The sequence below is a fragment of the Tyto alba genome, unplaced genomic scaffold, assembly GCF_018691265.1.
Source record: "Tyto alba isolate M040663 unplaced genomic scaffold, T.alba_DEE_v4.0 Super-Scaffold_17, whole genome shotgun sequence".
Lineage (NCBI taxonomy): Eukaryota > Metazoa > Chordata > Aves > Strigiformes > Tytonidae > Tyto > Tyto alba.
The window spans coordinates 11,370,395-11,386,568 of record NW_024881279.1 but is presented as its reverse complement, the minus strand read 5'-3'; the positions used below and the strand labels follow the sequence as shown (position 1 = coordinate 11,386,568).

The 16,174-nt window shown below is 64.4% G+C and overlaps 2 protein-coding genes across 6 annotated transcripts; one reads left to right on the top strand and one right to left on the bottom strand.

Moving 5' to 3' along the window:
- Positions 1–462: 462 nt before the first annotated feature.
- On the top strand, positions 463–5,182 carry GPRIN1 (G protein regulated inducer of neurite outgrowth 1). Its single transcript, XM_042790523.1, has 3 exons — positions 463–515; positions 1,565–1,659; positions 1,854–5,182. The coding sequence occupies exon 3, from the start codon at positions 1,894–1,896 to the stop codon at positions 3,271–3,273; it is 1,380 nt and encodes a 459-aa protein (XP_042646457.1). The 5' UTR covers positions 463–515; positions 1,565–1,659; positions 1,854–1,893; the 3' UTR covers positions 3,274–5,182.
- A 284-nt stretch (positions 5,183–5,466) lies between these two features.
- Positions 5,467–15,625, bottom strand: CDHR2 (cadherin related family member 2). Of its 5 annotated transcripts, XM_033005965.2 has the most exons (33): positions 15,558–15,604; positions 15,139–15,217; positions 14,801–14,859; positions 14,333–14,398; positions 14,103–14,242; positions 13,780–13,833; positions 13,465–13,554; positions 12,788–12,877; positions 12,336–12,458; positions 12,115–12,258; positions 11,917–11,992; positions 11,617–11,723; positions 11,307–11,537; positions 11,060–11,215; positions 10,703–10,870; positions 10,407–10,468; positions 10,074–10,314; positions 9,732–9,968; positions 9,390–9,459; positions 8,688–9,302; positions 8,351–8,422; positions 8,016–8,065; positions 7,768–7,919; positions 7,461–7,563; positions 7,291–7,379; positions 7,011–7,085; positions 6,817–6,894; positions 6,671–6,731; positions 6,436–6,560; positions 6,202–6,315; positions 5,968–6,045; positions 5,813–5,870; positions 5,467–5,623 (listed from the first exon to the last, which is right to left on the bottom strand). In XM_033005965.2, exons 3-33 carry the CDS (start codon positions 14,844–14,846, stop codon positions 5,504–5,506), a joined length of 3,891 nt encoding a protein of 1,296 aa, XP_032861856.2. In that variant the 5' UTR covers positions 14,847–14,859; positions 15,139–15,217; positions 15,558–15,604; the 3' UTR covers positions 5,467–5,503. The 5 variants fall into 5 exon arrangements, with proteins under 5 accessions (XP_032861856.2, XP_032861855.2, XP_032861854.2 ...); XM_033005964.2 differs by having other exon boundaries at positions 8,688–9,459; XM_033005963.2 differs by having other exon boundaries at positions 7,768–8,065.
- Positions 15,626–16,174: the final 549 nt, after the last annotated feature.

The following is a 16,174-nucleotide window of genomic DNA, read 5'->3' as shown; positions in this document are numbered from 1 at the left end:
GGGTGCACCCCCCCTCCCCCCCCACGGTGATGCCTGGGAGGAAAGCGGCCATCTCCATCACCAGGTAGGAGGGGGACTGGGCTCTGTATGGCTGTCACACCCCCCACACCCACGGGACCCACGCTAAGGGTTGGGGGACCCCCCGAGCGGGCTGGTGCCAGCCGTACGCCCTACTGTGTCCAGGTGCACCGGGGTGACGGTCCCGGGGAGATACGGGGGGGTGATGCTGGGGGGTCCCGGCGGGCTGGGGAGCTCCCAGGGTGGTAACGGCGATGACACCGGGGGTGTGGGGGGGTGTGTGGCGGGACACCCCCCCGCTCCCCGCGGCAACCGGCCCTCCCTCGCCTCCCCACCGCTGCCCGGGGGCGCCGGGGCGGGCGGCAGCCGGGGGGAGCGGCCCGGGGCTCGGTACCGCCCCCGCCGCCGCCGCCCCACGCATGCTCCCCGCCGCCGCCACCGCCGCCGCGCACGGAGCCGAGCGGAGCGGAGCGGGACGGTCGGATCCGCCGCCGCAGGTAACGGCGGCCCCGGGGCACACGTGGCGGGGCCGGGCCGGGCGCTGCCGCCGCCGCCAGCCCCGGTACCGGCACCCCCGGGGCGGGGGGCGGGGGGCGGCGACGGCGGGGGCCTCCCCACCGCGGGGGCGGCTTTGTCCGGGGCTCGGCCGGGGAACCTGGGCGTGCACACGCGTGTCCGTGTGTGTGCGGGTGTGCCCGTAGCCATGTGCTGGCGTGTGCGCGCTTGTGTGTGTGCGCACACGCGTGTCTGCCTGCGCGACTGCACACGCGTGTGTCGGGGCGCGCAGCTCCGCCGGGACAGGGTGGCTCCCCACCCCACCTCCCCCCCCCCCCCGGGTTGTAGGATGCTGTCAGGGCAGGTCGAGGTGCGGGGCGGCACGGCCCCACCCGGGAACAGGGTGCTGCGTGGGAAAACAGAGACGGGGGGATGTCATCCCCTCTGCTGGGTGGCCGCGGGGGGGTCGGTGCCAGCCTGGTCTCTGCTCCTGCCGCTTCCCTTGGAGGGGACTCACTCGGCTCCAGCCGTGTCTGCTCGGCTCTGCCCTACCCGGGATCCACGAGTGACAGTGACGGGAGGTGTGGACTGCCCTACCTCGTGTGCTTCCAGCTCTGGAGGGACTCGCTGGCACTGGCAGAGCTGGAGGGGCTCCTGGAGAGCTTGGGGCTTCCCACCGTGCTCGTGCTACAGGGCTGCCCCACAGGGAAGGTTTGGGGCCGGTTGGGTGACACCAAGCTGCGTCCCCCCGCCGTGCTGGGGTGCTTGCAGCCAGCTGGGAGCTCGGCACGCTCTTGACATGGGGCGTAGGCGCTGAGCTGGGGGTTCCCGTGGCTGAGGGACGCACGTCACTCCCAGCTCTGGGGATACTGGTCCCAGTTTTCAGAGGGAAACGCTCGGGCTGCCCCATGCCCCTGCCATGCTCTGCATCCCAGCTCACTCTCACCCCACACTGCACCCAGCTCCCCACTGGCAGGTGGGGGGTGCTGAGCCCCCCAAGGCTCTCCACCTGGTACCCAGGACTCTGCTTCAGCCGCCGCTCTCTCCGCAGGGGTGCCTGCGCCACGTCCCCTCGCTCCGGCAGCCGCAGCAGTGCCTGGATCTCGCTCCCGGTCCGGCCGTGCCGGGGGAAGGCTGGCTTTTACGGTAGGTGACCAACATCTTTCGTGGGGCCGGGCACTGGGTGCTGCCACACAGGCTGTGCCGAGGCCGGTGGGTGCTCCGGGCGGCCGCCCAAACCTGTTTTCATGGGTGGTGTGGAGAAAAATAGTTGGCAGCTGAAGGGGCTTGGGGGTCCGTGCGCTGCTCTCCCCCTCATTGCCCCCTCCTCTCTCTTGCAGACCTGTGGTGGGACTAGCATGGGAAAAGCCTTCCCCGGGCATGGGCAGTGCTAAGGAGCCTGAGGGGCTGCAGCTGCTGAGCCGCCAGGCCAGGGCTGAGGACGCCTTCGAGCCCGGCGCCAGCTCTCCTGGCTGCCTCCCGGCTGGCGAGTGCCTGCCTGGCTCTGGCTGTGCTGCGGGGGACCGTGCCATGAGGACCTGCTGCGTGGCTGAGCCGGAGACCCAGGGCACTACAGCCAGCCCAGCGGCAGAGAAGAAGGTGCCGTCGTCAACGGGACCGGCTCCCGGCACGCTTCTCCCAGACGCCGGCACGGAGCCGAGCTTGGTGGCAGCGACAGGGAGCTGCGGGGGACCGAGTGGCGCTGCCCCTGCCTGTGGTCCTGTGGGGATGGGGGTCCCTGGTGCCCAGAAGGAGAACACGGCCCCCGTGCCCCCTCTGCGCGAGCCCTGCCTCAAGGCGCCCAGCAAGGACGTGGGGAGTGCGCCAGCTCCTGCCAAACACGTGGTGTTCGTGGAGCCCGCTGTGGGTGCCGGAACAGCTGAGCTGCCAAACCAGGAACAGCCCCAGGGTGGTACAGGGATGCCCCTGGGTGCTGCACCCCAGCCAAAGGGTGGTGAGACTCCCAAGCACCCCGAGGGGGACACGGCGGACCCCCCTGGCACCGGCACTGTGGGGAGTGGGGGCCAAAGAGAGACAGGGCCGAGCTCTGCCACCCTGATCCAGGGCAGAGCCGAGAGGAGCCCAACCCAGGGTGCGGATGCTGGGAGCAGCCAGCAGCCCCGGACAGCCAAGCTGCTCTGCGAGTCCTACTCCTTCGAGGTGACCCCACCGCAGGACGCCGGGACGCAGGACACAGGGACGCAAGTGGACAGCCGAGCATCCCTGGTGTCGGTGGCCTTGAGCCCCATGAGCCCCCCAGGTGGGGCTGCTGCCTTCACCTTCCCCAAGAGAGAGGCAGGCTCTGCTGCCCTCCCGCGCCCGGAGCCCTCCAAGAAGGACGCGGAGATGCAGGTGTCCATGCCCGTGGAGACCCGCTCGGTGGCCACTGGGCCCATGACGCCGGTGGCCAAGTCGCCGCAGGCCTCGTACCCCGAGGTGCACGTGAAGGGGACGGTGGTGGAGGAGGCTCCGGAGCCCATCCGGGAGGTGAGCTGGGACGAGAAGGGGATGACATGGGAGGTGTACGGGGCCTCCATGGAGGTGGAGGTGCTGGGCATGGCCATCCAGAAGCACCTGGAGAAGCAGATCGAGGAGCACGGGAGGCAGGTGGTGATGACCCCCCAGAGCACCCGCGCCGGCTCCATCAAGGGAGCCCCCCGCAAAGGCGAGGCCAAGAGGCAGCCCAGCATCTTTCGGGCTCTGCTGCAGAACGTCCGGCGGCCCCGGTGCTGCTCCCGCGCTGGCCCCGCCATGGAGTGAGCTGCTGCCTGCGCCGGCGGGGCGGGGGTGCCGCGGGGCTTTTTGGGGGAAGTGGGGAGGGGTCCTGAGACGCCCGCTGCCAGTGTGTGGGGCTCCTGGGGCTGGGGGCAGGCGGTGATGGAGCCCTGCATGCTGGGGCAAGGCATCTCCTTCGCTGGGGTCCCCCCCACCAGCCTGGGGTCCCCCCCCACCAGCCTAGCCCCATGGAGGTGTCCTGGGACATGAGGCTTGTGCCCCGTCTCTGTGCTTGGTGGCTTTTTTCAGCGTGAGAAAGCACATGGATCCTTCTGGGCTGCCTCCAGGTGTCTCCTGCCTGTGGCACAGGTCTGGAGATGGCTCAGGGTGGGCACGGGCAGGTCACTGCTGGCTCCCCCAAGCTCTGGCCACGCTTGCACCCCAGGCAGCAGCGTCTCTCCCCGTTCTGGAGAGACGCTGGTGCATTGCTGTGCCACTGCTTCCCTTGCTCAGGGCTCGGCCGTGCTCCATCCAGCCCACGGCCGTGCCCGTGTGGGTCCCTGCGGCTGCACAGGGCAGGGGTGTTCAGCCCAGCGCGTCACAGCCCCGTCCTCTCCGCTCCGCTGCTGTGCCACGGGTGCCCTGGAGCTGGGAGGACCTGGCCACATGCCGCACCAGTACAGATCTCAAGTGGGAGAGACTGGAGAGCTGCTCATCCCCATCACTGTGGCTGGAGGCACTTGGGGAGTCTGTCCCCACAGCCCCCAGCTCACCCTGCCTGGGAGCAGGCCATCAGAGCCCAGGGCACGTCCTCGCCCTGGCTGGCGGTGGGGGATGAGACCTGCCCTGCTATCGGGCCTGGCCAGCCACCCCAGTGCCGGAGAGGCCCCACGTGCCGGGGACGTGGGCACGTGTCCCTGCGCGGGTCCCTCCGGCCCTGCTGGCTGCTCTCCTCTGATGACAGTCGGGGATGTGATGGCTGCAAAGTGCTGCCACTTTTTACAGCTGGGGTTTTACAGGGCAGGGGGGAGGGGGGCTTTTATTGAACCGTGTTTGCATTTTTGGAGCTTTTTAAGAGACACTTTCAGCCGTGTGTGTCCTGCCTGGAGCCACCTCCTCCCTGGTGGCCCACGGGGCCACGACCCTCTTTTCAAATACTTTTCCTACGTTGCCTGTGCCCCGCTGGGCTGAAGAACGTTGGGAGCGAAGGGTCGGTGTACAGGGGGGTGAGCATCCCCGTGGCTGGGGGGAGCGTCCCTGCGGCCGGCAGCACCGCGGCATCCTGCCAAGACGTGGGTCCTGGCCCCTTCAGCTTGGCCCCATGCAGAGGACCAGCCCCGCAGTGACGCAGCAAGGGCGGGGGGCCCAGGCCTGTGCCCAGCACCTGATGGGCAGGAGGCTGCAAATGGGGCTGCTTGGGGAGCCACACCATCCCCTCTGGGCAGAAATGCAGGAGGGCTTGTGTTAGCGGCACCAGTGCAGCTGCTTCCCCTCTTTAAGTGGCAAGTCTTGCCTCCCCCCACGTCCCCAAACTCTGGTTGTACATCCTGGGCTTGTTTTGGCCCCCTGGGGCTGTCTTACAGAGAGGTGGGGAGCTGTGAAGGGCTCGCTGAAGCACCAGCTGGCAGCCAGGGCCGTGGCCAGTGCCTGCTCTGTGCTGCTGCGCTCACCAGGAGCCGGCTCTGCTCTGTGCCTTGGGCTACGGGAGCGGTGCTACGGCCGCTCGGGGGGAAGACCAGGAGCCCTGGGGCATCCCCCTGCCACCCTACCCCGGGCTGTCCCCCACCTCCGGCCCCACCCTGCTGAGCTGCTGCACACAGGCGCTGCGGCTTCATCTCCTACTTTCTTCTTTTTTTCCTCTTCGTTTCTTTTTTTTGGGGTGGGGGGGAGGAAGGGGGCGGGAGGACCAACCTGTCAACGTGGATGTTGGGTAATAAAACCTTGCACAAAACTCTGCGCGGGGCTGCCTGCACCTCCCTCCCCTGGGGCTGAGTGGGGACAGTGGGGCAGCCTAGGGGAGAGGTCCTGGGGACAAGAAGCCAGGCTGAGCCCCGCGGTGGCACTCACCTCCCCTCTGGCACCAGCCTGGCCTGAAACCAGTACCTTGTGCTGGGAGAGATGACCCCAAGTTGCCTGAGCCCTCGGGGCAGATGGGCTGATGGCCACAGGACACTGTGACCCCCATGGGAGAGGTTTATTGCCAGCCTCTGAACTCAACATCAGCAAAGCAGCTGCCCAAGTCCCGCTCTGGCCCTGCTGCACCCCACGCACCCACTCACAAGTCTGTGGTGGTGAAGGTGGTGTTGATATACGCTATTTTGGTGGGCTCCTTCATGTTGAGGGCGGCCACCAGCACCTCCTCGTTGGTGGGGTCTTCCAGCTGCCCGTTGCCCTGCTGCAGGAGAAGAGCATGGTCAGAGGGGATGGGGCAGATGGGGCACAGGGATACTCCCGTCCTTCCCAGGAGCTGGGGGCTGTCAAGGGGATGGAGAGCAAGACACAGGAGGGGTTCAGGAGCCTGGAGACCACAGGGGTGTGGTGGCAGGACTCTCTGCTGGGCACCAGCAGCACTTTGTACACTCACCTTGGCCTTGAGGTTGTCCCCAGGTGCATTTACTGTGTTCTCATCCAGGGAATTCATGCTGTGAGAGTGGGGGGTAGAAGAGGGCTCAGGCACTGGCAGAGTGCGGACGCAGGGTGACGGCCCCATGGCCTTCGGGACCTGCCCACAGAGCTCACCTGGCCACAGAGATGGAGTCCTCATGGAAGCCCAGGTCGTGGGAGGGATTGAGCGAGAGGTTCAGCATGGGGTTGGCCCTGGCCAGGGATGGGTGGCAGGTGAGTGACTCCCGTGGGACTGTGGGGTCAGCTCGGTCCCCCAGGCAGGGGGGATGTGGCAGCGAGCCCTGCAGCCCCTGGGCATGGGGACGTGCCTGGGCTCTCCCCTCCTGCCAGGGGGACCCCCCCACTCACCCCTCTGCATTGTACTGGTTAGTCCCGGGGATGCCAGCTCCCTGCTGCACCATGGCAGGGCTGAATGTTGTGGCCACCTTCAGAGCCTTCATTGCACTCAGCTTCCTCTTGTAGCTGTAAAGCCCAGGGATGGGGCAGGTGAGAGGGGCAGGGGGGACCAAGGCTGTGGGATGGGGGTTAGGGATGGGTCTGGGGGGGGGGGAGGCAGGAGGAGGGTTGCGAGTGGTGCAGTACCTCCGGGTGGTGAGAACCAAGACCAGGGTCATGATGAGGATGAAGATGAGCAGGAACGCTGCCAGCCCTGCGATGATGCCGATCAGCTCCGTCTCCCTGGTGGGCTTCGCCACCTCCCCGGGGCCCTGGCGCAGAGCAGGGGTGAGGGCACAGCCCCGGCCAGCAGACCCCCCCCCCCCCAGCCCCACCCGGGGCTGGTGCCCTGTCTCCGAGCCCCTTGCCCAGCCCCACTCACGATGACGGCCAGGCCCAGGTTCACCAGCTCAGCCAGGACCAGCGGGTCGGACTGTATGAGTCTGCCAAGGAGAGCGGAGGGGTGAGCAGCTGGGCCGGGCCGGGCACATGGCGATGCCCGTGCGTGGCCCCCACCCCAGCACCCACATGCTGAGCTGGTTGACATCCAGGGCAGTGCCGTTGCTGTAGACGAAGTACGCCTCCATCACCGACTTGGCTTCCACCCTGTGGGATCAGAGATGGGGTGAGCGGGGTGAGGGGCACGGTGCCCTGCCCCAGGGCGACCCGCTCCGATGCCACTGCCATGTCCCCTTCCCCATCACCTGCGTGGCCCCACTCACCGGGAGGCCCGGGTGTCCTCCATTCTCCGGATGGCCACCACGTAGACCCCTGCCTTGGTCGCGGTGATCAGGGCCCTAGGAACAGGAGGGAGGGAGGGAGGCTGGGCCGGGAGTCCTGCTGCTCTGCTTCGTGGGCACTGGAAGCAACCAGACCCCCTGCAGCCCCCGGTTCTGGTGGGGACCTGCCCTTCACAGTCCGTGAAGCCGGGAGACACAGTCGCATGCTCGCATCTCCTGATGCACAGCCTTGCACCCCCCTCCCCAGCCCAGCACCCCTTACACTTTGATATTTTCAGAGTTACTCTGTACTTCATCCACTGTTGTCACAAACTGAAGGCGGACACGGTAGCTCTGGTCTACTGCAAAGATCTGTGTGGGGGAGAGCAGGGGTGAGCGGGGCTGGGCAGGGCACAGGGCATCCCCGGATGGGGGGACGGGGGTGACACTCACATTCAGCACGGTCTGTGCTGTGTGCGTTGGTTCCTCACCATCCTGAGCCTCCACTGTCACCTGGTACTGCCCCTTCAGTGAGTCATCGAGGTTGCTGGCCACCCTACGAGGACAGGGACATCAGCAATCCCGTGGGACATCCTTGGGAGCGCACCACCATCCCCCAAGATCCACCATGCCCAGGGCAGGACCCCAGGATGGCTTTGTCCCCTTGTCAGCCTGTGCTGGCCCTGCCTGCACCTCTGCCTTGTGGCAGGCAGGAGCTGAGCCATGCTCCCCCCACCCTGGCCCAAACCCATGGTCTTACTGGATGCTCCCGACGTAGCTGTCCTGCTCGGGTGTTGTCACCACCTTGAAGAGGTTCTCAAAGGGCTGGCTGACCCCGCTGTCCTGCATGAGCACCACACTGACGATGGAGAAAGTGATGGTTCCCTTCAGTCCCGAGTCAGCATCTGTGGCCTGCAGGGACAAAGCGTGGCAGGAGCATGGATGGGAACAGCCACTGCCTGCCCATGGCGGGGACGGGAGGTCTTGGCTCCCCAGACTGCTCCTCACCTTCACCGTAGCCACTTGCAGGTCTACAGGAGAGATTTCGGGGACAACCACTGGCAGGGAAGGACAGATGGACAGCATGGTCATGCTGATGTGCAGCCAGGCTTGCTGCAGGCCCCATACCCGTACAGCCACGGGGCTCAACAGAGCTCCAAGCATCCCCCCACTGCCCTTGGCCCCACACACTTCATGGAAAGCATCGAGTAACCCCAGCCTGGTGCCTGCACCTCTCACAGCCCTGCCCTGGCTGGGGGAAGGTCCTCACTGCCGGGGAGCATGGCAGAGCACGTGTGGGTGCAGAGTGGACCCCACAGGATGCACCAGCCCTGGTTGCTCACCAAAGGTCTCCAAGATGGGCAAGAAGACTGGCACGTTGTCATTCACATCTTTGATGAGGATCCCCAGGGTTTCTGCAAATGCCCCAAAAGCAGAGCTCCAGTCACCAACAGAGCAGCCCCACAGCACCCTCCTCTGCTTCCCCTGGGAGTCCCATCCTCCCGGCAGGCTCGGGTCCCTGTGGCAGGGACCAAAGGAGTTGGGGACACCCTCCCTCTTTCACCAAACAGCCTGGTTCCCACCCTGCTCCCCACAGCTCCTCCTGGGAGGTGGGACAGGCAGGTCCCACCTCCCGCCGTGCCCAGTGGCAGTGCAAGGAGCAGGGAGTGGGTGCCGTACCGTTCTGGCTGTAGCGGTTGCCCCTCTCGGTGTACAGGTCTTCAGCCCGCAGCGTGAGCACCACCCTGTCACACAGCTCGTAGTCAATGTCCGAGCTGTTCACCAGCACCGAGCCGTTGGGTACCAGCACGAACCAGTCCCAGCACACCTCCCCAGCACTGCTTGTCCCCTTGAAGCAGGCAACTGCCAGCTCCTCAAAGACCAGCAAGTGGTTGCTGTCTGGGTCGGAAGCGGACAGCATGTGGACCAGACCCTGCTGCGTGCCATTCTCGCTCACACGCACGTCCTGCAGTGAATTTGGCAGGACGGTGGGGGACTCGTCATTGATGTCTAGGATGTGGACCACGACCGAGACATTGGAAGTGTCCCCCACGTTGTCTGCAGCCGTGTTCTCTGCCAGCACCACCAAGGAGAAGAACTTCTGCTGCAGGGTGTCATAGTCCAAGGACATGTCAGGGTCCATGGACAGCTGCCCACCATAGTACCCTGGCCCCAGGTAGGACGAGCGGATCAAGAAGTTGCTGGAGCCACTGCCCCTCTGAAGTAGGAAGGAAATGCGGGAATTGATCTGTGTCTGGTCAGCATCTGTGGCCTTCACCTCACCCACGAGGGACCCTGCAGGTGGAGACAGACACTCAGTGGCCAGCAGGCTCTGACTCCAGGACGCCTCTGGTCCCATGAGCCTGGCCACACAACTTCTACCTGGAGAGTCTTCAAAGACTGCGAACTCATAGGACTGGTTGAGGAACATGGGTGCATTGTCGTTCATGTCCTGCAGGAGACAAAGCCCATGGTTGTGGCCACTACAGGAAACAGGGTCCTGCACAGCAGGCTGGGGACAGGAGCGTGGACACCTGCCTGCCCGCAGGCAGGAGGCACACAAGCCCTCTCCTGCCCCCCTGCATCAACTATTCCCTCTGCCCCCACAAAGATCCTGGGGACATGGTGCCCCTGCCACGGCAAGGGATCCCACGTCTTGCTCATCCATCCCAACTCAAAGTCCCGGGCTACCCCAGTATATCCCCGCTTGTGCCCAGGGCTCACCCCCACAGTGATGGTGACGTTCACCAAGGTGCTGAGCTGTGGCACGCCGTGGTCGTACACCTCCACTGTCACCACTATCTGCCCCTGCTCATCTTCCAAGGCCTCACGGTCCAGCAGCTCCTTGCTGTGCATCTCACCTGTGGCCGCGTTGATGGTGAAGTTGTCGCTGAACGGTCCTGACAAGATCTTGAAGCCCAGTTTGCTGTTGTTGTTGCCAGGCTCATCATTGTCGATGGCCTGAAATGGTCAAGGGTTGGAACAGGGTTGTCAGGCACCTTGGGAACAGTGCCTGCTCCTCTCCAACAGCCTCCCGTCACGCCCTCCACCTCTGTTGGTGTATACCTGGATCTGTATAGTGATGTTCTGCCCTTCTTCCACCGAGATGAAGTAAGAGCCGGTGATGATGGGCGCCATGTCATTGTCATCCAGCACGGTGATCTCCAGCACTGTGGTGCCAACCAAGTTGCCCCCATCCTTGGCCTGGAGGTTGGCGTAGTAGATGGAGCGAGTCTCTCGGTCCAGCAAGCTCCCGTTCTGCACCAGCACTGCCCCAGTTGTGGCGTTCACCGTGAAGATTTTACGGCTACGGCACACACAGAGCAGTCACCAGGGCTCAGGCTTGGAGCCCCTCGCCAGGACAATGCCCCTGTTGTGGCTGGCCTTGCCCCTACGTACATGCTCTCCGGGAGCAGGTGGTAGGTGATCTGGCCCAGGGCACCGCTGTCCGGATCATAGGCCTAAAATAGAGAAGGAAGCATCTGGTCAATCTGCCTCATCCCCCAGAGCAGTCTTGAGTCTGGGGCACCAGCTGCTGGCAGTGAGCACCCCAAAAACATGGCCCTGATGGGCACGGGGTCCCACAGCCTGTGTGCCCACTGGCAGCATCTCCTTCCTGTGTGCATGGAGAGACCAGTGGCCAGCACCCTGCCTGGGGGATGTAAGGTGTGCCCACGCCCTGCCCGGTGCCCGACCGTGATGTTTGGGGAGATGATGGTGCCAGGAGAGCTGTTCTCCATCACGCTCAGGTTGTAGGTGCTCTGGGGGAACTCAGGGATGTGGTCGTTACTGTCAATGAGGTCAATGGTCACAGTGGCCGTAGAGCAGCAGTCTGCGGGGTGGCCCGTGTCATTAGCAATGATCTGCAGGACAGAGAAGAGACAATGTCTCACATGGGTCCCCAAATATGAGAAAGAGACCTGTCACAATCCAGCCCAGCTCCTCTGCACCAAACTGATAGGGCAGAGCCATGTTCTGCTTTGGCTTGAACACTGCAGGAGAAAGGCCGTGTCCCCGCTGCTCCCATGGAGAGATAGCCCTACAAGTCCCACCTGCACCACCATGACATGGCTTATCTCGTAGTCCACAGAGGATGGGTTTTGCACCAGGAGCTGGACTTCCCCTGTGCCCACGATCTTTGAGGGGGAGACAGTGAAGGCACTGGCATTCAGACCCTGAAGGTACAGCTCATAATTGCTGTTGATGCTCTGCCAGGGAGAGACATGCAGGAGTGAGGGTGAGTGGTGCAGCCAGGACAGACACCTGCACCCTGGACCAGGCCCCTGGGCAGGCTCCCACCTTGTCCGGGTCGTGGGCGACAATGCTGAGGTTGGACACGGGCAGTCTGGAGGAGGAGTGCTCTATGATGCTTCCCCTGAAGTTGCTCTGGGCACTGGTGGAGAAGTTGCAGCTGGGGAGGGAGCAGTGGTAGAACTGGGGCTTGTTGTCATTGACATCGGTCACCAAAACTGTCACCAGAGTGCTGGTCTGGGCCACCTTGTTGTTGATGTCCAGCTTCTCCTCACATGCCTGGGCAGGAGGAGAGAGCAGGTCAGAGGGACCCGGGAAGAGGATGAGAATGGGGTTCCCTTTGCTGCCTCCTACTCACCATGACTTCCAGCAGCATCTCCTCGCTTGGCAGCTGCTCACGGTCCAGGAGCCCACTCACAGTGATGGTGCCCGTTGTGGCACTGATAGCAAAGGGGACGCTGGCATCTAGGGCAAGGGAACATCAGGAATCAGCTGCAGCCATCGAGAAACACAGGCCTGGCCCTCTCTCTGCCAGGGGCGCAGTGCCTGGGAGCCCAGAGCCAGTCCCTGTGGTGCCCCTTGCTGCCTGATCACCCCGTGTCCACTCCACTCTGCCACTGCTCACCCCCTGCCCATCCCACCCAGCTCCATCACTCACTGGTGATGTTGTAGAAGATTTTGTCCTTCACCCCTGTGTCTCTGTCCATGGCAGTGACGGTCAGCACAGTGGTGCCCTGTGGGGACATGGCCATCAAGGCAGGACCTATGATGTCTCCAGCCACCCTCCCCAGGGTGTCAGAGCCCCCAGGGAGGGTCAGGGCTAGGGACATGCTGCTGGGGCAGGCAGACTCCTTACCAGGGCGCAGTTCTCAGGCACGGAGCCAGAATAAGGCTCGTTGAGGAACCGTGGGTCCAGGTTGGGCTGGTCCTGGATGCTCAGGGACAGGTAAGTCGAGCTCTGCTGGAAGGTCAACACGTTGTGCAGCATCCCCCCGCTGTCCTGGGGAGCAGAGTGCCCGTTAGTCCCACGGCACCCTTACCTGACAGCCCTGCACCCCCAGCCTGGCTGGCCCCCACCTTGGCGATGATCTTGATCTGGTAGAAGGTGTTCTTGGCGTAGTCCAGTGAGCCATTGAGCACCACGTTCCCATTGGCCAGGATGTAGAAGAGCCAGCGGTTATTTGTGTTGTCTGGGATCACCTGGGCAGGGGACATCACCCCACGTCACCCAGGAAGGGAGCAGAGGTGCCCCAGCAGAGGTGGGGGCTCAGCCCCTATCCTTCTGCCAGGCTCAGCCCAGGGGGACCCCCTACCACCTGACTCATCCCCAGCTTGCAACCATTCAGCACCTTGCACCCATTGCCCAGAGGGTGCAGAGCCAGCCCTCCTGACTCGACACCCCCCCCCCGCACCCCTAGAACTCTGGGTCTGCCCCTGTTTGGGTACCCCAACACGTTCTTCCCCATGGGGGTGGCTCAGGGGTGGGTTTCAGATACCGCACGCCCCACTCTGCAATGCACTGTGCTCACCTCCTCGATGCTGTAAGTGACTTTAGAGGCGTTCCCGGTGTCACTGTCGTTGGCAAACACGGTGTAGATGACACTGCCGGGTTTTGTGGTCTGAGCACACAGGGGGATGGTGGTGGCATCGCTCAGGAGAGCAGGGGTGGTGGTGCTGAGCCCAGCCCCTGCCAGTCCTGCTCTGGGCTGCTGTGGCCCCGCAGGGCTGCAGGGGCTGCCCGGTGCCATGGACCACACAGGGATGAGCTGCTTCCCTTGCTTACGCTGAGGGGGGGCTGGCTCCCCCCGCCACCCTCCCTGGGGGCAGGGGCTGCACCCCAGCCCTGGGGCTGCTGGAGGAGGGTCGGGCTCAGCCCCACACCCATCTGCACCCTGATCTGTCCCCACCCTGGCCCGGTCTGAGGGGCAGCTCGGGCGCTCCCTGATTAGAAACTCATCTCAAGGGCAGAGTCCCAGACACGCGCCAGCGTCTCGGGCTGGCAGAGAGGTGCCCGCCGGGAACTGCCGTGGCACGGTGTGCTCCCGGGTCAGCTGCGCCATCACCCCACGCCCAGACACACCGTCACCACACGCCCAGGCGTGGGGTCACCCCATTCCCCGTGCAGTGTTTTCCTGCTGCCATCGCACCCAAACCACAGGAGCCACCCACCACCCCTGCTCTGCTGCCCGTGGGGCCCGGGAGGTACCTCAGGGATGGAGGTTTTATACGTCAGGTTCTGGAAGACCGGGGCGTTGTCGTTACGGTCCTGCACGATGATCGTGAGTTTTCTGGAGACCTATCAGGTGTCAGGGAGGGTGCAGGAGATGGTGCCTGGCAGATTTGGGTGCAGTTCTGGCACCCTGTGCCCACCCTGGCTCTGAAGCCAGCCAGCATCACCCACCCCTTCCAGCCCTCCAGCCCCCTTCCCCACCGAGCCTCGTCCATGGCCCCGCTGAGACCCCACTCCCCTCCCTGTCCTCATCACCCGCTGCAGCCACCCAGCCCGTGCCCTGGCACTCACTGCATCATTCATCCCGTCGTACACCCCGACAGTGATGGTGAGCCTGGCCTGGAGCTGGGGGGACACAAGGCAGGGGTTGGTCAGGGCCAGGCAGAGCTCGATCTTTGGATGGCTGAGCCCCAACACCCTCCCACCCACCTCCCCTGGGTGGGATGCTTCTCCCAGACAGCTCTCCCACCCAGAGCTGGGCTGTGGGGCCAGAGAGTGACCCACAGTATCGCCATGAGCATCCCTCTCACAGGATTCACAGCTCTGCCCTTCATCCCCATCACCCCAGATGCCCCAGCTCAGGCCAGGACATCTGCCCCAGTCTCTGCCCTCACCTCGCGGTCCAGGGAGTTCCTCAGCGTCACGTTGCCTGTCTGGGCATTGACAGAGAAGTAGAAGGCCTCCGGCCCACTGATGCTGTAGGTGAGCGGGTCCCCGTCTATGTCAGTAGCCTTCAGCTGGAAAGCATGCTGGCCTGGGGGCACAGGCATCATCAACCCCTGCCCAAGGACCCCCCGGCCACTCCTCCTGCGCCCCAGGGCCTCCCCAAAGCTGCCTCACTCACCCAACTCCAGGTCCTCGGGCACATAGACGATGGTCGTGTTGAAGAAGGGGGCTGTGTTGCCTGAAACTACAAGGAGGAGGTGTGCTGAGCACCACCTCTGCACCATGCTCTGTCTGCACCGTGCACCCCTGTGTCCAGCAGCACCAACCCAGCTCCAGCCTCAGTTCCCAGCCATGGTTTGGGTCTCCAGAGAAGGCAAGGAAACCCACCACCCCTCACCTTCCTCGTGATCATCTCACACATCCCACCTCCAGCCTTGTCCTCCAGCTGCAGCACCCGAGCTGGATGCTATCCCCACTGCCCAGCCCCCTGCCTGCTCTGCCTTGCCCTGGGACAGCAAGGTTGCCATTGGTTCTCCAAGGTGACAACAGGGTGGGCAGCTGTTTTGGGGGTCCTGATTGTCCTCAGGGAATTTGGAACCTCCGATGCTTCCTGCCCACCGTGCCAGCTGCCGAGCAGAGTCCTCACCTGCCACCAGGAAGAAGGGGAGCAGCACCAGCAAGTGCCATGCCATCCTGCCAGCGAGCCTGTGGGCACACACCAGAGAACAAACACCTGGGGCTGATGGCTGCCTGCTCCCACCAGCCACCCCAAACCCCTCCTGGGGAACAGCCACCGGGGCTTTGGTGGGGATAGTCCCCACTACTGAGCTGGGCTGGTAAGCAAGAACCAGGCTCCGTGCCACAGACCTGGACACAGGCTCCCTGGGGACATGGGCAAACCCAGAGCTGACAGGGACCCCTGCCTCCCCCTGTGATGGACCACAGTGCCCGTGGGGGGCCGGGGCAGGGGCCGATATCCCTTACCTGTGGCTGCGTCACTGGGGATGCTGCCGGGCGGGCTGCTCTGCACTCACACCCTGACACTGCCAGAGACCTTTGCCTCCTGCAGTAAACAAGTTCATCAATTATTAACTGCAATTAAGGGGTGAGAAATCCCTCTCTCATCTTCCTTATTCCTTGTGCTCATCCCTCAGCTCCCACCCAGCCCATGCTCGCTCCCTAACCCCAGCCCCCCAGGTCTCCACACTGGGTGTGATCCCCCAGGATTCAGACACCCCAACCTGCAGCCCTGGGACTCTGGCTTGCAGGAGGGTTGAAGAGCCTGTGGGGATGCAGAGGAATCCCAAATCACCCCAGGGGACCAGAGAGGGGATGGGGAAATGTCCCACGTCCCTTGGGCTGGGGACACCGGGGTCCCACCAGGACAGGGGGTGGGCACCAACCCAGTGGTGTGCCTACTGGGGAGGGTGCCTGGGGCCCTCTGCATCCCCCTGCCACCCGCTCCTCTCCCCGGGGGCTCAGCCCAGTCTCTCTGACCTACTTTGGACCTGCTGGGGACAAGGGCAGATTGTGCAGCTCCGCTCAGGCAGAAGAGGGCTGGGAGGTGGCAGGGGAGGGGGGCACTGTCAGCCCTGGGCCTGTGGAACTCCTGCCTCTGTGGCCCTGGGCCCCTTCACCCCTGTTCCCTGGGGAATCGGTGGGGTCTGGATGCCTGGGAGACTCTGGGGTCCCCCTCAGACTCTCAGACTGTTTTGAGGCCCCCGTCCCAGCCCACATCTGGGTCAGGGAGTCCCTGGAGAAGGGGCTACAGCGGGCCAGCCTGGGACCACCCCCCCAACAAACCCCTCCAGGGATGGTCCAGGATTCCCCCAGCCCCTACAAAGGCTGCCCTGGAGCACCCTCACAGACACCCTATGGAGGTGGCCAGGGCTGGCCCGGGAGGAGCCCCCTGAGCCTTCCAGGGCTGGTGCTGGACACCCCTCTGCAAACTGGTCCTGGCTGTCCCGGGACACCCCCACACCTCCCGGGCCATCTTCCCCAGCACACCCCCGGACCGGCG

Coding starts and splice junctions, on each gene's coding strand:
- GPRIN1 (XM_042790523.1), top strand. CDS start 1,894: ATGGGCAGTGCTAAGGAGCCTGAGGGGCTGCAGCTGCTGAGCCGCCAG.
- CDHR2 (XM_033005962.2), bottom strand. CDS start 14,846: ATGGCATGGCACTTGCTGGTGCTGCTCCCCTTCTTCCTGGTGGCAG. Junction 12,259..12,335: donor AGATCAAGATCATCGCCAAG/GTGGGGGCCAGC, acceptor TCTGCTCCCCAG/GACAGCGGGGGGATGCTGCA. Junction 8,423..8,687: donor CAACCGCTACAGCCAGAACG/GTACGGCACCCA, acceptor GGGCATTTGCAG/AAACCCTGGGGATCCTCATC.